A 24119-nucleotide genomic window follows, 5' to 3' on the forward strand; every position below is an offset into this window, starting at 1 on the left:
AGAACAAAAAACCTTTGCACTCAGCATTTTCCTTTCCAAGCATCATCCTATGCACAACTTTGCCATCACTTGTGTGCGGCTTATACAACACCTAGATGGCCACATATGATATGTATGAACGTGGAGAAAGAATCCAACCACAGAACACCAGGCAACAAAGGATACAGAAGAGACAGAATGAGGTCAGTAGTAGACATGGTACACATTGGGGGTTACTAATACAAAGCAGTGCAAATGGATAACTGAAATACTACCAAAACAACCAGTTACAGTAGGTCACTGATTGTATTGAAAGACCACCACAAGAAAAGTTACAAGTAATTGGCTGCTACAGACAGGAGTTTGCTTTTTACTTGCACTAATTGTTATTCATGGTCAGTATGTGTCTACACTTCCACCTTCACCACACATTTAAGAAGTTTATAAGACAGCTAAGATGGACAGCTTGCATAAAAACTAATGAGAGGTACATACTGTCGTTGGAGAGCTTGTTTTACTGGGAACTTCTTGCCGCAGTTCCTACACTTGAACTCCTTTTCTTCACTCGGCTTTTGATGCAGAGCTTGAAGATGTTCTGCTAAAATTTCCTGACTTGGAAAATTAGATTCACAAAGTGGGCAGTCGTGATCATCCTTACAATTGTTGTGCTCTAAAAAAATAAACAGAGGTGCACATAACAGACTATGCTCTTAGTATGCAGTTGTGAGTTTATGTCTGAAATAACCAGGGCTATTTACTACTTCTTTACGAGATGTCTGGCAGTGGTCCTCTCTCCTCCAGCTGAGCACTCCTATGTATGGAAGATGCAGGAAGATAGTAATCGGCCTAACGATCGTCCGAAACATCATTCCGGCGAAAGCTATCTAAAGTCTTGTAAAGGCTACACATCACACCGTCTCAGTGGGTGCAAGGGTAGGAGGCCATGCCGTATTTAAACATGTAAGGAAGATCCCAGCACTCCTTTGGATAGAATAATGAAACTTCTTTTATTATTTTTGCCCAAACAACTAGACCTTCATCACACCAATTACCATAATGGTAAACAGACAATAGAATCACTAATAATTGGCAAAATCACTAACAAATGAATAAAATCACTAAGCTAGAATCACTACAATTGACATCACCCATGTTGCCAGCACTGTTCTCTATCTCGTGTATCATTATGGCAATAAGTCTGATGAATGTCCAGCTGCTTAGACCAAAATATTGCAGATTTTTAGATTGCACAATGCAATAGGTTTCGTTATTCATATCAAATGGGTGCTGGGATTTTCCATCTTTAGCTATGTTAAGTGTATGGTGAGGTTTAGTGTTTATGCATCTGGGAATTTATTCCATTTTAAGATTACAGACTCCATCTTTCACTAAAAGAAAAATCAAACAGATTTTTGGACTTAACTGCTAAAATCATAATCACATGTATGTTACAGGCAATCCAGCAGTGAAATTTAAATTTGACTATACATATGAGATGTATAGTCAATATACTTTGTGCTCTCCTTAGTAATGATGGTGCTGCAGAGTTCTTGTGCTCTGTCTACTTCTCTGCAAAATGTCTGCTGCAAACCTGTTAGAAGTTTCCTAAGGTTGACACCACACCTTTATTGCCTCTTGCTAGGGCTAGTGCCCTCCTACCATAGGGCAATGAAGGGGACAGAATGTGCCTTTGTTCATTAAAATACCAGACACCATGATAGAAGCCAGCAGACCCCATCATAAGTTCCTTCAAGTTCCAAAGTTATTTGTCATATGATGGACACTTTTAGATCTCTTCAACTAAAAACACTGTAAACAGACATCATTTTGCATTGTCCTTTGCTTAGATTGTGTAAAATTTATAGTAACAGAATTTTTTGAGGAGCATTGAAAATGTTCAGTGCCGTAATACATATGCCATGTGGCATAAAACAGCTTCCATAACCCATATGATCAGTGTCCCATTTTAAAAAATATATATACATGTACTGTTTTCCGAATACTGTATGGTATAATGTTTTTTCACTGAACTATTCCACTGAATCCTTATTGATACATTTAACATGTGTGATAGGAGATTTTTCGTTCTGCTTACCAAACATAATGCACAGCCTTTTTATTTTGAAAGACAGCACACGGACCCATGGATCCATAGACACGTCTGTTTTAAAAATGGATCAGAGTGCCTGATCTATGAGACTCAGTGCATGTCTTAGTCTCCTCCATTTTGCAGACCTAAAGTCTATGGGGATCTGATAAACATTGATGAATAACGTAAGTCATATTTTTTTTCTTTGGTGTGTCATCAGTTTTTCACTGATCCATTGTTAAGAGGCAATTGATATATAACAACTTAGATAGCTCAACTTCTTCAGTTTTTACAAAAGGATGAGAAAAAAAAGCAACGATGTACCACACTTGCAAAATGGAGGTAATATGGTTGACACACGAGAGACAAAATGCACACAGACTTGATTATAATCTTTTCATTCTTAAGCATCAACAAGTGTTGATGTGGCTATCTTTCTTTACTGTTCAGTGCTATGTCGTATCTTGTTTCTTACCTTAAAAGACTTCTCTATGTGTTTCACTTATGACTTTGCAATCACTCGCCAAATGCTTATAGAATAATTCTAAAGCTAACACTTTACACATTCTAGACTAAAAGACAATGCGTTTCTTTCAAGACAATAAAATTAACCTGTTTCACTTTTCTCTCCAGACTGCTGGACTTCTTTTACGTTCTCTTCCTCTTCTTTAGTGACCACACTCACAACCTCTTTGGTCTCTTCTTCGGCTTCTTCCATATCGCTGTCTAGGTAGCCAATAAGTAGTTCAGTGTCTGTGTCTATGTCATCAACAGCCAAATAAAATATGTTCTCTCCTTCCTTAAACAGCAACAAAAAAAAACATTAAAGAGTAAATAAAGTTCAAGTTTAAGTTAAGGTTTACAAACCGGAGCTATAAAAATACACTACTCTTTAAGTTATCTTAATTAGATTTTCCCTTAATTACTGTTTTATTGATAATTTTTACAATAGTAATCTTAATAGTAAAAGGTAAAAATAATTGTAAAGTGCACAGACATCATGGCTTAATAAAACACTGTTCATGAATAGTTTAGCCAGAGTTAGCATTTGAGTGTAACATGTCTTGTCTATCTTGGCATGAAGCCCACGTTCTTACATATGGTAGACACGCGTTGTTGTTAACTGAAGTGAAAAATCTCATCGCCTTAGGTAAATAAGGTTCAAAATGGCACACACCAGTCTGTCTGCTGCCAGATGTAGGCTTATAGAAACATGTGAATTATGTACTTGATTCTGGGGTGTATGAAGGTATATTTAGCCAAAGATCACATTCATGATTGGTAAGCATGCATAACAAATTATTACACGCTATGTAAAGTTCACCCATTTTGTAATTTCTATTAATGCAGCAATCTGAGAGGCTGTTCTCTCAGACTTGGTTGTATACTATCTTGAACACATATTAACTTTCTCCTGGCCAGCTAGATACACTCAGGCAACTTAGGTTCAATTATGGTCCATACTCAACTTATTCTGTGTGTATGCTATAGAAACTTGTGATAAACTAATGGTTTCTGACTACAAATAATCTCAGTCTCTGTACTCAGGTTTTAGTCACTCTTATGTTCCCTAGACCAAAGATTATGATGACTGACAGAAATCCAAGAGTAAAGAATGGGCACTATCGATCTGAAGGTAAATAAAATCATTGCTTGTTTATTGTGGCATCGGATACCAACAAGGATAGTAGAGATATAGTAAAAGCTAATAGCTGTTTCATGTGAAACATGCTTCCACTGAACAATCTCAGAGGAAGCGTATTTCAAGCGAAACAGCTATTAGCTCTTGTTGTGTCTCAGGAACTCCTGTTGGTATGTGATGCCGCAGTAACAAGCAATGATTTTATTTTTATTGTTATTAGTTATTTGAAGGCTCACATGAGCTGTGATATACGCTCAAAATGCCCAAACATGGGCGCCATCATTGATTTGTATGCTCATGCTATTTTTAGCTTTGACATTCATTATGCATTCTCAACTCTTTGTACAGTATGGAAGAAAAGTATTTAGTCAGCCACCAATTGTGCTAGTTCTCCCACTTAAAAAGATGAGAGAGGCCTGTAATTAACATCATAGGGCGACCACAACTATGAGAGTGAAAATGAGAAAACAAATCCAGAAACTCACCTTTTCTGATTTGGCAACATTTTTTTTTGCAAATTATGGTGGAAAATAAGTATTTGGTCATTAGCAAAAGTTCATCTCAATATTTTGTTACATATCTTTTGTTGGCAATGACAGAGGTCAAACGTTTTCTGTAAGTCTTCACAAGGTTGGCACACACTGTTGGTGGTATGTTGACCCATTCCTCCATGCAGATCTCCTTTAGAGCAGTGATGTTTTGGGCCTGTCTCTGGGCAACATGGATTTTCAAATCTCTCCAAAGGTTTTCTATGGGATTGAGATGTGGAGACTGGCAAGGCCACTCCAGGACCTTCATATGCTATTTATGAAGTCACTCCGTCACTGACCTGGTGGTGTGCTTGGGATCATTACTGCAACCTTCTGCTCTGTGGCCTCCCCGCTAACACTCTCGCACCCCTCCAATTTATTCTAAACTCTGCTGCTTGACAAATCCACCTATCTCCCTGCTATTCCCCAGCCTCTCCCCTCTGTCAATCCCTGCACTGGCTCCCCATTACCCAAAGACTCCAGTTCAAAACCATAACATACAAAGCCATCCAGAACCTGAGTCCTCCATACATCTGTGACCTCGTCTCCCGGTACTTACCTGCACGCAACCTCCAATCCTCACAAGATCTCCTTCTCTACTCCCCTCTTATCTCCTCTTCCCACAATCGCATAAAAGATTTCTCCTGTGCATCACCCCTACTCTGGAACTCTCTACCACAACATATCAGACTCTCGCCTACCATGGAAACCTTCAAAAGGAACCTGAAGACCTACCTCTTCCGACAAGCCTACAACCTGCAGCAACCACCGAGCCACCAAACCGTTGCATGACCAGCTCTACCCCCGCCTACTGTATCCTCACCCATCCCTTGTAGATGGTGAGCCCTCACGGACAGGATCCTCTCTCATCCTGTACCAGTTGTGACTTGTATTGTTTAAGATTACTGTACTTGTATTTATTATGTATACTCCTCCTCACATGTAAAGCGCCATGGAATAAATGGTGCAATAATAAATAATAATAATAATAATAATGCTGAAAGATCCATCCAAGTTACATCTTCAATGCCCTTGCTGATGGAAGGAGGTTTGCACTCAAAATCTCACGATGCATGGCCCCATTCATTCTTTCATGTACACGGATCAGTCGTCACGGTCCCTTTGCAGAGAAACAGCCCCAAAGCATGATGTTGCCACCACTATGCTTCACAGTAGGTATTGTGTTCTTCGGATGCAACTCAGCATTCTGTCTCCTCCAAACATGACGAGTTTTGTTTCTACCAAACAGTTCTACTTTGGTTTCATCAGACCATATGACATTCTCTCAATACTCTTCTGGATAATCCAAATGCTTTCTATCAAACTTCAGACAGGTCCAGACATGTAGCAGGGGGACACGTCAGGCACTGCAGGATCTGTGTACCTGGTGGCGTAGTGTGCTACTGATGGTAGTCATTGTTACGGTGGACCCAGCTCTATGCTGGTCATTCACTAGGTCCCCCGTGTGGTTCTAGTATTTTTGCTTTACCGTGATCATTTTGAACCCACAGGGCGATATCTTGCGTGGAGCCTCAGATCGAGGGATATTATCAGTGGTCTTGTATGTCTTCCATTTTCTTATTATTGCTCCCACAGTTGATTTAATCACACCAAGCTGCTTAGCTATTGCAGATTCAGTCTTCGTAGCCTGGAGCAGAGCCACAATTTTGTTTCTGGTGTCCTTTGACAGATCTTTGGTCTTCACCATAGTGGAGTTTGGAGTGTGACTGAGGTTGTGGACAGGTGCCTTTTATACTGATAACAAGTTCAAACAGGTGCCATTACTACAGGTAATGAGTGGAGGATAGAGGAGCCTCTTAAAGAAGTTACAGGTCTGTGAGAGCCAGAAATCTTGCATGTTTTTAGGTGACCAAATACTTATTTTTACACCATAATTTGCAAAATAAATCTTGCCAAATCAGACAAGGTGATTTTCTGGATTTGTTTTCTCATTTTGACTCTCATAGTTGTGGTCTACCTATGATGTCAATTACAGGCCTCTCATCTTTTTAAGTGGGAGAACTTGCACAATTGTTGGCTGACTAAATATGTTTTTCCCCACTGTATCTACGCATATGCACATTTGTGATATATCAGTTCTATCAGTGACTAAGTTATTTTTAGGTGTGCTGTGATATAGGCTTTAATTACCCATACGTTGGTGCCATTTTTATTTTGGGTTTGTCAACAGTAGCAGACATAATTATTTTGGATCATGTATATTATTTCTGTTTGCTTATATGATCATCACTTCCTATCATCTACATCATTACCTTTCATCCAACCTCCGTGTATCTTCACACGTGGGCAGAGTTTTACACAGATACTTTGATTACATTGCGCTAATTGAGTTTGTTAAGGCTACATTGTATATATTTACAATTTCTCCTGAAGAAGCTGCAATTAGTGGCAGCACACTGCATTGGAATACTTTATCCCGGAAGCCACTGGATTTGTTAAGTTTATACTTAAGTAATTGCTTATTCATTTCCTACTTATTATGTGATATTGATTTTCTTCCCGTATCTCTTTATTTTGTATTGTGCATATACTGCACTGATTTTATTACATGGTGATTCATATACATATACTTTAATGACGAGATTATTATGTGTGTGGGCTCCTGTGGTCTTCCCCATAATTATTTTGCTATGGGTAGTTGTGTATTTTTATTTTTTTTTTAAATATATGTATTCCGGTATAAACTACTCAACAAAATTATATTTGTATTTTGTGTTACTTTGGGTGTGAATGGACTTTAATTTATGCGGTTCTTTCTCTCCTGTTATTACATAGAATTTTCTTACCACATCGTTTGCCTTACCACTTTATACATAAGTGATTTATTTATGGTACCCACACTTCTTTATTTGGCGGTCAAAAGTATATAGGGCCATAAAACATAAGCCCCACTAAAAACATGTAATTTTATTTGATATGCCTAAAAAAAATCACAGAAACAAAAATAGCACCAAACAAAATGTTTACAAGCAGAGTCTAATCTACATACCTCAAAATGTAGCATATATAGGACAACCAGGGAAACAACATCTGTCAGACATACACTGACATACGAGATGATAAATGTGCAAAGAACAATAAAGATACTAACAAAAAATATTATCCTTGGCTGGGTAGAAAGGGCTAGAGGTAACAAATTTTGAGAAAAATGATTTTTCTACTTTCAGAGATCAGCTGCAGCCCTAACTTCCTCATTATGTTTAATTTGTACTAAGGCAGAGACAGTGATGCCAGTGCTGATTGGGCATCAGGCTCACGAGTCACAACAAACACACAAGAGATCCAGGACCGCGAGTGCTGACAAATCTGAAAAGGCTCGCGAGGAAAGTAGAAGCTTTTTATTTTAATTGGGGCCAAACATTTAGATCAAGAAGAGGTTGTCCTCGTAGTGGACAAACCCTTTAATACTATCCTCCACTCTTATTTAAGCCACTGTTGAGCTCAATTGTGATTTGACCTTCGATCTCTTATACATTTTTGTATGTGGTCAGTAGAAAGCCCATTTATCTCTACAATATATATTTACAGTATATATAGATCTGTTTTTGAGTGCTGAAAGGCAGCGGCAGCACCGTGCGCAGTGAAGAGGCAGTGACCCACAAAATTCAAACACAAGTCTCTTTAATGTGTTTCATCACAGCATTAAAGTCAAATCCACACAAGTGTATATAACTTCAGTGCATATAACTAGTATCCATTTCATCAATTGCAGAATATATATTATATGGCATCCTTCATTTTACAGACAATAAACATGCCAGTCTTCCACTGACTAGTTCCCGTGGGTGTCTATGTACCGTATCCAAGACTCTATTCACACAGCATTACATGTTGCCAGCACTACACACACTAGTCCTCCTCTGACTAGTTCCTGTGGGTGTTTTGCACTGCTGCATCACTGTCTCTTTACTCACACAGCTGTACACAGTCCAGGATATCTTCCAGTTCGCAGCTGGGCACCATATCCACCTGTTTTTCAATCATTACACACGCCACTCTTCTTTCGGGCACTGGACATCCACCTCCGGTTCACCTCCGAGCACAGGACTGTCCACATCCGAGACCAGTCACCATGGACAACTTGCATCTCTGTGTACACCGCAGCTTGCCAGGCCTCTCTCTGGTCCTGACACACCTGAGACTCACTAAGCATTCACTCTGACTTACTCAGACCTCACTAACCCTTTCCTGCAAGGCTTTTATCACAGAAACCTGTGGCTTTCAGCCACATGGAAAACCTGGGTCCGGAATGGAGCAGACTGCACAAACTACTATCCTGCAGTGTGCTTCAAACACAACATCCAGTGCAGGTTTTCCGTACTTCTGTCTTGGACACTAACATGTCCAAGACTAACACTTACTTTTATTTTCAGTCTGCATTGCAGTCACAGCTACGCCCGTGACTGCCATGCACACCTATGGCATTCATATGCCTCCATGCACATCCTGGGGAGAACACACAGCGACTCTTACTTGTGACATCGATCACTGCTTCCCCATTGCAATCCCAGCTACGCCTGGGACCGCAATGCATCCTCATAGCCTCAATACGCCTCCGTGCGTATCCTGGGGAGAACACACAGAGCCCCTTAGCTGTAACAGGGGTCACTGTCTCACAGAGAATTTCTGATAGACTTGCTATATTACTGTTTATTGGGTTCCTTAGAAGGATGGATCTTTTTCACATAATTTGTATGATATGTTTTATCATCTATATGTTTTATCTTTTATTATTTGCAAATAAAAATTGATATATAGTGAGTTCAGTAAATATTCAGACCCCTTTACATTTTTCACCCTTTGTTTCATTGCAGCCATTTGGTAAATGTAAAAAAGTTAATTTTTTTCTCATTAATGTACACTGCACCCAATATTGACTGAAAAAAACTGAAATGTAGAAATTTTAGCAAATTTATTAAAAAATAAAAACTGAAATATCACATGGTCATAAGTATTCAGACCCTTTGCTCAGACACTCATACTTAAGTCACATGCTTTCCATTTTCTTGTGATCCTCCTTGAGATGGTTCTACGCCTTCATTGGAGTCCAGCTGTGTTTAATTAAACTGATAGAACTTGATTTGTAGAGGCACACACCTGTCTACACAAGATCTCACAGTTCACAGTGCATGTCAGACTAAATGAGAATCATGAAGTCAAAGGAACATGGCCAAGGAGCTCAGAGACAGAAGTGTGGCAAGGCACAGATCTGGCCAAAGTTATAAAAGAATTTCTGCAGTACTCAAGGTTCCTAAGAGCACAGTGGCCTCCATAGTCCATAAATGGAAGAAGTTTGGGACCACCAGAATTCTTCCTAGATCTGGCCGTCCATCCAAACTGAGCAATCGTGGGAGAAGAGCCTTGGTGATAGAGGTAAAGAAGAAGCCAAAATCACTGTGGTTGAGCTCCACAGTTGCAGTAGGGAGATCGGAGAAAGTTCCACAAAGTCAACTATCACAGCAGCCCTCCACCGATATGGCAGAGTGGCCCTATGGAAGCCTCTCCTCAGTGCCAGACACAAGAAAATCCACATAGTGTTTGCTAAAAAAAACACATGAAGGACTCCCAAACTATGAGAAATAATATTCTCTGGTCTGATGAGATGAAGATAGAACTTTTTGATGATAATTCTAAGCGGTGTGTGTGGACAAAACCAGGCACTGCTCATCACCTGCCCAATACAATCCCAACAGTGAAACATGGTGGTGGCAGCTTCATGCTATGGGGGTGTTTTTCAGCTGCAGGGACAGGACAACTGGTTGCAATTGAAGGAAACATGAATGCGGCCAAGTACAGAGATATCTTGGATGAAAACCTCTTCAAGAGTCCTCTGGACAGGGCCGGACTGGCCATCTGGCAATTCTGGCAAATGACAGATGGGCCTGCCTGGTTGTGGCCTGCCTGGTCTGCTACATTGCTAACAGACTGACTGCATCACTTATCCGAGCAGGCCACAGGTATCATTAGAAACATTGGTCTTGTAGTAAATCTTGCTTTCCTTTATCCAGGGTAATATTAGTAATGTATCCCATCTGGTGCTTGGGGACGGGGACAGCATGGGCCTGTGTGATTTCAAATCCCAGGGCTGAATTTTAGCCCCAGTCCGTACCTGGCTCTGGACCTCAGATTTGGCAGAAGGTTCACCTTCCAACAAGACAATGACACTAAGCACACAGCTAAAATAACAAAGGAGTGGCTTCAGAACAACACTGTGACCATTCTTGACTGGCCGAGCCAAAGCCCTGACCTAAACCCAATTCACCATCTCTGTAGAGACCTGAAAATGGCTGTTCACCAAAGTTCACCATCCAACCTGACAGAACTGGAGAGGATCTGCAATGAAGAATGGCAGAGGATCCCCAAATCCTGGTGTGAAAAACTGGTTGCATCATTCGCAAGAAGACTCATGGCTTTACTAGCTCAAAAGGGTGCTTCTACTCAATACTAAGCAAAAGGTCTGAATACTTATGACCATGTGATATTTCAGTTTTTCTTTTTTAATAAATTTGCAAAAATTTCTATATTTCTGTTTTCTTTCAGTAAAGATGGGGTACAGAGTGTACATTAACCCCTTCCTGACATCCGACGTACTATCCCGTCCACGGTACCCGGGCCCGTATGACCGTGGTCGGGATAGTACGTCTACCGCGATCAGCGGCGCCCACGTGGTGAGCGCCACTGATCGCGGCCGGGTGTCAGCTGATTATCACAGCTGACACCCGGCACAATGTCAGGGGAGGTTACGGACCGCCCCCGACATGTTAACCCCTTGCACACCGCGATCAAACATGATCGCGGTGTACCGGAAGTTAAAGGGAAGCATCGGCAGGGAGAGGGCTCCCTCCGTGCTTCCCTGAGCCCCCCACGGCAGCGCAATGTGCAGCGCTGCTGCGGGGGGCTCTTTCCCTACAGGCCCCCGGATCCAAGATGGCGACGGGGGCCTTCGGGGGGCCTGCAGGAAGCTGGCTTCCTCAGTGCCTGCAAAGCGCAGGCATGAGGAAGCCTTCGGCACTGCCTGTGACAGATCATCGATCTGTCACAGGACAGTGATGTCCCACCTGGGACTATGTAATAAAGTAAAAAAAAAATTAAAAAAAAGTGTAAAAATAATTTAAAAAACATCGCCAAATAAACTGGTAAAAAAAAAAAAAAATATTCCCCAATAAATTCATTTTTTGAAAATAAAAAAAAAACAAAACAATAAAAGTACACATATTAGGTATCGCCGCGTCCGTAACAACCCGCCCTATAAAACTGTCCCATTAGTTAACCCCTTTAGTGAACCCCTTAAAAAATAAAAATAAAAAACGAAGCAAAAAATAATGATTTATTATCATACCGCCAAACAAAAAGTATAATAACGCGCGATCAAAAAGACGCATATAAATATCCATGGTACCGCTGAAAACGTCATCTTGTCCTGCAAAAAACGAGCTGCCGCACAGCATCATCAGCAAAAAATAAAAAAGTTATAGCTAGCAGAATAAAGCGATGCAAAAATAATTATTTTTTATATAAAATAGTTTTCATTGCATAAAACCGACAAAACATAAAAAAACGACCTAAATGAGGTATCGCTGTAACCATACTGACCCGTAGAATAAAACCGCTTTATCAATTTTACCGCACGCGGAACGGTGTAAACGCACTCCCCCAAAAGAAATTCCTGAAATGCTGGTTTTTGTTCATTCTGCGTCCCAAAAATCGGAATAAAAAGCGATCAAAAAATGTCACATGCCCGAAAATGGTACCAATAAAGACGTCAACTCGTCCCGCAAAAAATAAGACCTCACATGACTCGGTGGGTCAAAATACGGAAAAATTATAGCTCTCAATATGTGGTGATGCAAAAACTATTTTTACAATAAAAAGCGTCTTTTAGCGTGCGACAGCTGCCAAACATAAAAAACGCCATAAATAGTAAATCAAACCCCCCGTTATCAACCCCTTAGTTAGGGAAAAATAATAAAATTAAAAAAAATGTATTTATTTCCATTTTTCCATTAGGGTTAGGGTTAGGGTTAGGGCTAGGGTTAGGGTTAGGGCTCGGGTTAGGGCTTGGGTTAGGGCTAGGGTTAGGGTTAGGGCTGAGATTAGGGTTAGGGGTGTGTTGGGGTTCGGGTTGGAGTTAGAATTGGGGGTTTCCACTGTTTGGGCACATCAGGGGCTCTCCAAATGCAACATTGCGTCTGATCTCAATTCCAGCCAATTCTGAGTTGAAAAAGTCATATGGTGCTCCTTCCCTTCCAAGCTCTGCCATGCGCCCAAACAGTGTTTTACCCCCACATGTAGGGTATCAGCCTACTCAGGACAAATTGCAAAACAATTTTTGGGGTCCAATTTCTCCTGTTACCCTTAGGAAAATAAAAAATTGGGGGCAAAAATATCATTTTTGTGGAAAAAAATGACCATTCCATCAAAGTCTGCATTCCAAAACGTCACTACTTCCCTTCCAAGCCCTGACGTGTGTCCATACAGTAGTTTTCTCCCACATATGGGGTGTCAGCGTACTCAGGACAAATTGAACAACAACTTTTGGGGTTCAATTTCTCCTGTTACCCTTGGGAAAATGAAAAAATTGGGGACTAATTGATCATGTTTGTGGAAAAAATACGATTTTTTTATTTTCATGCCCTGGCATTATAAACTTCTGTGAAGCACTGGGGGGTTCAAAGTGCTCACCACACATCTAGATAAGTTCCTTGGTGGGTCTAGTTTACAAAATGGTGTCATTTGTGGGGGGTTTCCACTGTTTAGGTACATCAGGGGTGTCCAATCGCGACATGGTGTCCGATCTCAATTCCAGCCAAAAACGTCAAATGGCGCTGCTTCCCTTCCGAGCTCTGCCATGCGCCCAAATAGTGGTTTACCCCCACATGTGGGGTATCAGCGTACTCAGGACAAATTGCACAATAACTTTTATGGTGCTGTTACCCTTGGAAAAATAAGAATTGAGGGTGAAAAGATCATTTTTGTGGAAAAAATATGATTTTTTAATTGTACGGCTTTATGTTATAAACTTCTGTGAAGCCCTTGGGGGTTCAAAGTTCTCACCACACATCTAGATAAGTTCCTTAGGGGGTCTAGTTTCCAAAATGGTGTCATTTGTGGGGGGTTTCCACTGTTTTGGTACATCAGGGGTTTTCCAATCGCGACATGATGTCCGATCTCAATTCCAGCCAAAAACGTCAAATGGCGCTGCTTCCCTTTCGAGCTCTGCCATGCGCCCAAATAGTGGTTTACCCCCACATGTGGGGTATCAGCATACTCAGGACTAATTGCACAATAACTTTTAGGGTCCTGTTACCCTTGGGAAAATAAAAATTGGGGTGAAAAGATCATTTTTGTGGAAAAAATATGATTTTTTAATTGTACCGCTGTACATTATAAACTTCTGTAAAGCCCTTGTGGGTTCAAAGTTCTCACCACATATCTAGATAAGTTCCTTGGGGGGTCTAGTTTCCAAAATGGGATCACTTGTAGGGGGTTTCCACTGTTTAGGTACATCAGCGACTCTCCAAATGTGACATGGCGTCCGATCTGAATTCCAGCCAATTTTGCATTGAAAAAGTCAAACGGCGCTCCTTCCATTCTGAGCTCTGCCATGCGTCGAATCAGTCATTCCCCCCCACAAATCAGGTATCAGCGTACTCAGGACAAATTGCACAATAACTTTTGCAGTCCAATTTCTCCTGTTACCCTTGGTAAAATAAAAAAAATTGAACCTGAAGTATTTTTTTTGTGAAAAAAAGTTAGATGTTCATTTCTTTTTAAATATTCAAAAAAATTCCTGTGACGCACCTAATGGGTTAATAAACTTCTTGAATGTGGTTTTGAGCACCTTAAGGGGTGCAGTTTTTAGAATGGTGTCACTTTTGGGTATTTTCTATCATATAGACCCCTCAAAGTGGCTTCAAATGTGATGTGGTCCTAAAAATAAAATGGTGTTGTAAAAATGAGAAATCGCTGGTCAACTTTTAACCCTTATAACTTCCTAACAAAAAAAAATTTTGGTTCCAAAATTGTGCTGATGTAAAGTAAACATGTGGGAAATGTTAGTTATCAAGTTTTTTGTGTGCCATATCTCTGTGATTTAAGGGCATAAAAATTCAAAGTTGGAAAATTGCGAAATTTTCAAAATTTTTGCCAAATTTCCGTTTTTTTCACAAATAAAAGCAAGTTATTTGAATGAAATTTTACCACTAACATGAAGTACAATATGTCACGAGAAAACAATGTCAGAATCACCGGCATTCATGGAAGCGTTTCAGAGTTATTACCTCATAAAGGGACAGTGGTCAGAATTGTAAAAATTGGCCCGGTCATGAACGTGCAAACCACCCTTGGGGGTGAAGGGGTTAATGAGAAAAAAATGAACTTTTTTGCATTTACCAAATGGCTGCAGTGAAACAAAGAGTGAAAAATTTAAAGGGGTCTGAATACTTTCCAAACCCACTGTACTTTATATGGGTTTTTCTGTTTCAATTGCTTTTGGGTTTATTTGTTTTGCTTAGTGTGCCCTTTATATACTTTGGCCCTATATACAGTAGGCATTTATCAGAAAAAGTCTATCAAAATATATTTAACACATACAATAAATGCTTAGAAGAAAAACAAATTGAAACTCCAAAAAAAACATTTTTATTCTCCATCTCATTTCAACTAAAAAATTGTGATCAAAGTGTTGTAGGAATTTCATATTTACCGTATATCAATAAAACTGTCAGCTCACTACACAAAAAATAAGTCCTCACACAGCTCCATTGCCATAAAAAATAAAACTGGAAAATGGTGACAGAAACCAGTACTTTTTTCTTTTACAAACTTCTGAATTCTTTTTCCTCTAGGTAAAACATAAGAACTATGGAAGCTTTGTATTACTTTAATCTTAAGGTACTGTCACACTTAGCGATGCATCAGCGATCCCAACCAGCGATATGACGCAGTCAGGATCGCTGGTGCATCGCTAAGTGGTCGCTAGTGAGCTGCCAAACAGGGAGATCTAACCAGCGACATAGCAGGGGTCGGGGGTCGCTACTTACCTGTCAGACGAGGCGATCCTGACGTCCTCCCACCCGCATCCACGCGTCGCTCTTCTCCACAGCAGGAAGCTGACGACGAGAAAAGGTCCAGGACGTTCTCGCGCGATCAGCGATAACCAGCGGGGGAGCCGGTCGGAGGTAAGTATCACACATAACGATATCGCTAGCAATATCGCTGCTACGTCACAAAACCAGTGACGTTATAGCGATATTGCTAGCGATATCGCTTAGTGTGACAGGCCCTTTACTCATCTGAAGAATCCTGTTTGAAAGTCATTTTTACAGTGCAAAGAAAGCTGTAAAATCTTCCCCTATGTCCCAAAACAAAAATAATGATGAAATTGAAATTATTCATTGCAGGTTTGTATTGCACTATGGAAAGGGTTGCAATTTCAATTTCAGGCAGCAGGAAACTTAGAATGATCACTGCATATTATGGTTTGATTTTTGCAGTTGACGTTTTTAGTGGCATAGTCTATTTACCATATAATATGCTGAAAAGTGGGAAAATTTAAAATTGTGGTGAGAAGGTGGAAAAAATACAATTCTATTTTTTATGGCGGGAGGGGAGGGTTCTAGGTGTTCATTGTGTGGTGAAAATATAGTTACAGTTCAGTGTGATTTAAAACATATTAAAGGGAACCTGTCAGCTTGTTTTCCCGCAATAAGCTGCGGCCACTGCCTTTCGGGGCTTATCTACAGCATTCTCTAATGCTGTAGATAAGCCCCTGATCTAACCTGAAAGAGAAGAAAAGCAAGTTTTATTATACTCACCCGGAGGCGATCTGGTCAGATGGGCATTGCAGGTCCGGGTACGGCGCCTCCCATCTTCATGCGATGTCGTTATCCTGCTTGCTTCTGTCGCGGCTCTTGCGCAGGCGTACTGATCTGCCCTGCTGAGGGCAGAGCAAAGTACTGCAGTGCGCAGGCATCGGGAAAGGTCAGAGAGTTCCAGCGCCTGTGCACTGCAGTACTTGCTCTGCTCTCAACAGGGCAGATCAGTACGCCTGCACAGGAGCCACAACATGAAGCAAGGAGGAGGACGCCATAGCATGAAGATGGGAGGCGACCAACCTGGACCTGCAACGCCCTTCGGACCGGACTGCCCCCAGGTGAGTATAATAAAACTTGTTTTTCTTCTCTTTCAGGTTAGATCGGGGGCTTATCTACATCATTACAGAATGCTGTAGATAAGCCCCGAAAGGCAGTGGCCGCAGCTTATTAGTACAATTTTGGGGTGCATATGACATTTTGACTGCGTCTTATTGAATTTTTTAGGGAGGTGCAGAGACTGAAAAACAGCAATTCTAGTATTTCTAATTTTTTTCTTTTATGGTGTTCAATATACGCTTTGATTAATTCTATATTTTGATATATCAGACTGGTACGGGGTGGCAATAAAAATATGCTTGTTTACTATTTTATTACTTCGTTTTTAAAAGGAAAAGGGTAGCAAACTAGCAATGATTCCATTTTTTTCTTACTTTATGTTTTAACCCCCTTAGAGGACTTGAATTATTGTTAGAGCACTTGTTCAATATATACAATAACATTGTATTGCATTATATAGTTATATACTCATGATGACAGAAGACTGTGATGGCAACGATGGGAACATATAGCAGGGACACAGCAGCCATGACAACAAATCCACACACCATATGAACTCACAGGGGGCGAAGGCGATGGGAGCCTGTGCGATGCATTGGTAAACCAGCAATTACACCAATAAAATGCCACTGTGATTTACAGTGGCATTTAAATGGTTAAACAGCAGTGATCGGAGTTATCTCCAGTCATTGCTGTTACAGGCAGATGCTGGGAAGCACAGCAGGTATCTTGCAGGTATGGTGCAGGCTCAACTATGTGCAGTCCATACATTCGCTCCCAATGTATGTGATGTCAGATGTATGCCTCATGTCAGGAAGGGGTTAAGAAAAAACCCACCAATCTCTATCTCTGTATGTTAACAATTGGACAAAATCTAATATCTTGACATTGAAAAAGGGCTTCTACTCCATCCATTCTTGAATTGTATGCAAGAATAAAAGATATTGGAAACTTGCATATGATATACGACAAAGTGAGCAATTTTGTTATTACCGATATATGGGACCTATTGGATACATTATAGGTCACACAACCAGCAGTCATAATATAGTATATCCTGATATAGACCTTGCTCTCAAATCACCTATCTACAAACAAGACAACAACAACTAGCCTCATAAGGGTATGTCCAAATGCAGTGTTTTGGCAAAGGTTTTTTTAAGCATATGTTTTTATGCATTTTTGCAGAGTTTTTTGAGACGTTAAAAAAATGTAACCGAGATGCTGAAAGAATTGGCATGGTGTTGGTTTTAATAAAAATGCACTGTACTTCAAAACTGCATAGAAAAAAGCATATCATGTGAAGGTTTTTAAAATTTCATTTACAGTATGTTGTTGCTAATGTAAAACGGTGCATTATTTCCTTTTCCAATAATTTTATTAGGGATTTACAGAATAATAAGGGGAGGGGGAGGGAGAAGGAAAGGGATAGTGAAGGAGAAAATACAATAAGGGAAGAAGGGACCAAGTGGACCTTGTGTCCCAAACAACAGGAAAATAACATGGTAAGTAATATAGGCATAACAACAGTGCATTATTTCCAAACAAAAAGAAACACACTGAAAAACAGCTGCAAAATGCAGCTTGTGAACACATCCTTGTGCATCCAGATTTGTCTTTATCTTATTTGCAGTTCATCTTTAATATATTAAATGGGTTATCCAGGACTATTTAGTTTTTACTAAGGACCTAAGAACTAATAGGCAAGTAGTTGATGACTACCTGCTTGTTTTACCAGTGCAGATCTCTACTGGCACAGAGTGGTCACAGACCTCTCCTGCCAACTTTGATAGAGCAGCGGCTTCTCTTCCGATCTGCTTTGTTGGCAGGGTGTGACTGCCAACGTCATGCTGATTGACAGATTACTCCCAACTGCCTAACTGTGGAAAGGTGGCTGTCAATCAGCAAATCAGCATGATATCGGCAGTCATGTCCCATTGACGGAGCTGTTCTGTTGACATGAAGTAGCAGAATCGGTGACCGCGGTAATCCATCGCCGAGTAGAACAGGAGGATCGTTCTCCTCTGTTAGCAACTGCCTGCATGTTAGTAATTAGGACCAGTTATGAAAACCCCTCTAAGTTGATTAAACCAATTTCCACTCAGTATTATTTTCAAATGACCTCTTTTCACATTTATTAGTGATGAGCAAACATGCTCGGATACGTGTTATCCGAGCACGCTCAGGTGTCATTAGAGCATCTTGGGTGTGCTCGGATAATATATTCGAGTCCTTGTGGCTGCATTTTTTGCAGCCGTAGACAGCCGCAACACATGCAGGGATTGCCTGTTTGTTGGCAATCCCTGCATGTGTTGCACTTTCTACCGCCGCAAAACATGCAGCCGCAGGGACTCGAATATATTATCCGAGCACACCCAAGATACTTTCACTCATCGCTAATATTTATTTATTTTGCGCAAGACTATATTTGACACTAGATTATTGAAAATGATGACTAATATTGTTGTGAAGATATTGTTTTTATTGGTTTCGTTCACTGAATGAAAATAACAGATATGGTGCCACATGACTGGGAATCGTGAAAGCGAATGGAGTAAGTAAACATTTCAGAATGAAGTATGTGTGATAAATGTTTCGTTCTGAAATGTTTACTTCAATCGCTTTCACGATTCCCGGTCATGTGGCCCCGTATCTGTTAATTTCATATTTGTGGCCATGCACCAACTAGAAGCATCCAGCTTCTCTCCATTCACTTCTATGGAAAAAAGCCCAAACAGCCTATTTGGCATTTCCAAGTAAGAAAATCGCATAAATGTTGCAACTAGTGATGAGCGAGTATACTCGTTGCTCGGGTGGTCTCCGAGTATTTTGGCGTGCTCGGAGATTTAGTTTTCATTGCCTCAGCTGCATGATTTGCGACTGCTAGACAGCTTGAATACATGTGTGGAATGCCTGTTTCTTAGGGAATTCCCACATGTATTCAGCCTGTCTACAAGTCGTAAATCATGCAGCTGAGGCGATGAAAACGATATCTCTGAGCACGCCAAAATACTCGGAGATCACCCAAGCATGCTCGGGGACATCTGAGCAACAATGCTACTCGCTCATCACTAGTAGCAACGTGACCGCTTTCTCCCATCAGCAATGCCAGGAAACTGTGATAGTGTGCACATCATGTGCTGTCACGATTCAGCAGCTTGCAGTCACATAGAATAACTGCAGACTTTTCTCCCGAGCCTGGACAATACCTGTATTGGAATTTGGAGGCAGTCAATATCTTTAGTAACTTCCCATATGGAACTTCACAACAATCATCAATAAAACTTTACTTTTAGCACCACATCGACATAGAATGAAAGACAAATTTCATCCATGCCAAGCAATGTTTCCCCGTAGAACTCCAAGCATGTCATGAATAACATATGCTGAGTCTGCAGCTCTCCCTATTAATTATGCATAAAAAGATGCTGCTTATGTTAGGAATGCTGAAGTATTTGATGAGTGCACTGTTTTTTTCGACATATTTGCTTCTCAGTTTTATCATGCAGGTTAAAGTGCAACCTAAAAAGTGACAGCGCCCAAAATACAATACATAAGTTCTATACTATTTCATTATTTGAACCTTTTTCCTTGGTGTGCCAACTCATCTTTCAAAGCAGAAGTATTCCCACATGATATCTGTTTATTTAGTTATGATCAAAGTTAGTTATGAATTTAGGCATGACTAATAGAAGACTGAAACCCCAATCCTCTGTCTGCACTACAAAATCTGGAGGATGGCCATGCATGTGTATTGCCATAGGGAAAGAGGATAAGCAGCTGCCGAACACATCTGACAAAGCTTTACTTTTGGTTAAAAAAAAGATAAACCATGTTAAATTCAAACACTGCAGATCTTGTTTTCTCAACAGCAGAAGACAGAGAAGAGTGAAACTCCCATCACGTATATTAGACCGTCATCATACAATTCTGACAATTATCTCATTTTTATATTGAGCATGAGCTAGCCACACATAGTGAAGTAAATTGTTATAGAGGAGAGACCTCCTTTTGGCCAGGGTTTCAATCCAACCACGTTCTAGCTCATACAGTTGCGGCCAAAAGTATTGACACCCCTGCAATTCTGTCAGATAATACTCAGTTTCTTCCTGAAAATGATTGCAAACACAAATTCTTTGTTATTATTATCTTCATTTAATTTGTCTTAAATGAAAAAACACAAAAAGAATTGTCCTAAAGCCAAATTGGATATAATTCCACACCAAACATAAAAAAGAGGGTGGACAAAAGTATTGGCACTGTTCGAAAAATCATGTGATGCTTCTCTAATTTGTGTAATTAACAGCACCTGTAACTTACCTGTGGCACCTAACAGGTGTTGGCAATAACTAAATCACACTTGCAGCCAGTTGACATGGATTAAAGTCGACTCAACCTCTGTCCTGTGTCCTTGTGTGTACCACATTGAGCATGGAGAAAACAAAGAAGACCAAAGAACTGTCTGAGGACTTGAAAAACCAAATTGTGAGGAAGCATGAGCAATCTCAAGGCTACAAGTCCATCTCCAAAGACCTGAATGTTCCTGTGTCTACCGTGCACAGTGTCATCAAGAAGTTTAAGCCCATGGCACTGTGGCTAACCTCCCTAGATGTGGACAGAAAAGAAAAATTGACAAGAGATTTCAACGCAAGATTGTGCGGATGTTGGATAAAGAACCTCAACTAACATCCAAACAAGTTCAAGCTGCCCTGCAGTCCGAGGGTACAACAGTGTCAACCCGTACTATCCGTCGGCGTCTGAATGAAAAGGGACTGTATGGTAGGAGACCCAGGAAGACCCCACTTCTTACCCCAAGACATAAAAAAGCCAGGCTGGAGTTTGCCAAAACTTACCTGAAAAAGCCTAAAACGTTTTGGAAGAATGTTCTCTGGTCAGATGAGACAAAAGTCGAGCTTTCTGGGCAAAGGCATCAACATAGAGTTTACAGGAGAAAGAAAGAGGCATTCAAAGAAAAGAACACGGTCCCTACAGTCAAACATGGCGGAGGTTCCCTGATGTTTTAGGGTTGCTTTGCTGCCTCTGGCACTGGACTGCTTGACCGTGTGCATGGCATTATGAAGTCTGAAGACTACCAACAAATTTTGCAGCAAAATGTAGGGCCCAGTGTGAGAAAGCTGGGTCTCCCTCAGAGGTCATGGGTCTTCCAGCAGGACAATGACCCAAAACACACTTCAAAAAGCACTAGAAAATGGTTTTGAGAGAAAGCACTGGAGACTTCTAAAGTGGCCAGCAATGAGTCCAGACCTGAATCCCATAGAACACCTGTGGAGAGATCTAAAAATGTCAGTTTGGAGAAGGCACCCTTCAAATATCAGGGACCTGGAGCAGTTTTGCCAAAAAAGAATGGTCTAAAATTCCAGCAGAGCATTGTAAGAGACTCATTGATGGTTACCGGAAGCGGTTGGTCGCAGTTATTTTGGCTAAAGGTTGTGCAAGTATTAGGCTGAGGATGCCAATACTTTTGTCTGGCCCATTTTTGGGGTTTTGTGTGAAATGATCAATGTTTTGCTTTTTACTTCATTCTCTTTTGTGTTTTTTCATTTAAGACAAAATAAATGAAGATAATAATACCAAAGAATTTGTGTTTGCAATCATTTTCAGGAAGAAAACAACTGTACATATTAAAAAAGGTTATGATTTCTTATTCAATAACTAAATATAAGTAAGAGAATCTGACATCTGATACATCTGCATCACGTGAACAGGTTTTGCTGATGCTCCCGTACTCTCCATACAGGATTTTTTAAATCCACTTAGCATAATGTCCATTGGAATATTCCAGATAACTGTTGGCATATTCTGAAAGATCTTAAAATGTGCTGTGGTACACAGTTTTGTACATCTCTGATAAGAAAGAAACCGCTGAACAGAGGCAGATGAAGTCCAGAGTAACTCTGCTTTCTCATTCTATTTAATGAATACCTGTTTCTTGAAATCCACATGCAGTCAAATTCAACACTTCACTATATAAATTCCAAAATGTGGTCACTTGAGTGGGCTATTCTGCTCTTCTATCAGTTGGCAGCTCTGTATGTTGAGTCTGCAAACTTTCCTAGGAAAATCTGCTCTCCAGGAAGCAAATAGCGCTCCATCCCTCCTGAGTCTCGACGTGTACTGAACCGCCCCTTATGGGGTAATTCCACTTTCAGTAGAAATTGTGTGACAAATTTTGGTGCCATTTTTCCCCCTTTTCCCTTGTGAAAATGTAAAATCTTGGGCTAAAACAAAATTTTTGTGGTAAAAATGTAATTATTTTTTCTTCATTGCCCAATAGTATAAAATACTCTGACACATACATGGATTCAATATGATCACTGTATCCTTGGATGAAGTCATTGAGAGGTGTGTTTTCTAAAATGGGGTCACTTATGGGGGAGTTTGTTGCTCTTGCATCCCAGAGGCACACCCAGTGGGTCACAGCAGTCGCAAACCTAAACTAAAATCTGCACAAAATTATGGTGATCCTTCCTTCTGAGTTTTGCACTGTGCCTCAAAAGTACTTACCGATTACATTTAGGGTATTGGTGCACTCAGGAGAAATTGCACAATAACCTGAGAGATCCATTTTTTTCCTATTAACCCTTATAAAAATTAAAAATTTGGGGCTAAACAACATTTTAGCGGTAAAAAAGGAATAATTCTTTCTTAATTGCCAAATGGTATATATTTCTGTGAGGCACATTCTCACTGCACCCCTAGATGAGTTCATTCAGAGGCGTAGATTGTAAAATGACAACACTTATTTCTGCTGTTCTGCCAAATCTGGAGCTCTGTTAATGTGACATGGCATCCACAAACCATTCCAGCAAAATCTGATCTCCAATATGGCACTTCTTCCCTTCTGAGCTTTGCACTTTGCCTTAAAGTTGTCTTCGACCACATATGAGCATCAGAGTACTCAGGAAAAATTGCACAATAAATTGTATTGTGCAATTTCTCCTGTTACTCTTGTGGAAGAAAAAAAGGGGCCAAAAGAAAATTTTTTGGGGAAAAATGTGATTTATTATTTTCACAGCTCAACGTTATAAACTTCTCTGAAGCACCTAAGGGTTCAAGGTGCTCATCACACATCTAAATACAATCCTTGAGATGCCTAGTTTCCAGTGGGGTTACTTGTGAGGGGATTTTACTGTTTTGGCACATAGGGGCTCACTAAACGTGAGACCTCTGTCATTGCCAACAAAGGATATATAACAAAATATTGAGCTGAACTTTTGTTAATGGCCAAATACTTATTTTCCACCATAATTTGCAAAATAAATATTGTCAAATCAGACAAGGTGATTTTCTAGATTTGTTTTGTCATTTTGACTTTCATAGTTGTGGTCTACCTATCAGACAAGGTGATTTTCTAGATTTGTTTTGTCATTTTGACTTTCATAGTTGTGGTCTACCTATCAGACAAGGTGATTTTCTAGATTTGTTTTGTCATTTTGACTTTCATAGTTGTGGTCTACCTATGATGTCAATTACAGGCCTCTTATCTTTGTAAGTGGGAGAACTTGCACAATTAGTGGCTGACTAAATACTTTTTCCCCACTGTAAATATTAAACATCACCATTTACCATATTTTTATTTACTACCAAAAATTCATTTCCCGTATGTCTACTTTATATCAGCATCATTTTTTAAATGTAATTTTTAACAAGTGAAAAGGACTAACAGTTATTCAGCAACTTTTCAT

The 24119-nt window shown here is 40.2% G+C and overlaps 1 protein-coding gene across 1 annotated transcript in view; it reads right to left on the reverse strand.

Moving 5' to 3' along the window:
- PRDM5 (PR/SET domain 5) overlaps positions 1-24119 on the reverse strand; it is a 462601-nt gene that overhangs the window by 340843 nt on the left and 97639 nt on the right. The window contains exons 5-6 of the mRNA XM_073571995.1: positions 2681-2867; positions 475-649 (exon numbers count right to left, since the gene is read on the reverse strand). Of these exons, the coding sequence (XP_073428096.1) occupies positions 475-649; positions 2681-2867 (362 nt within the window). The remainder of the gene's footprint in view (positions 1-474; positions 650-2680; positions 2868-24119) is intronic.

The sequence above is a fragment of the Dendrobates tinctorius genome, unplaced genomic scaffold, assembly GCF_039654945.1.
Source record: "Dendrobates tinctorius isolate UK_male_01 unplaced genomic scaffold, ASM3965494v1 ptg000030l, whole genome shotgun sequence".
NCBI classification, from domain to species: Eukaryota; Metazoa; Chordata; class Amphibia; order Anura; family Dendrobatidae; genus Dendrobates; species Dendrobates tinctorius.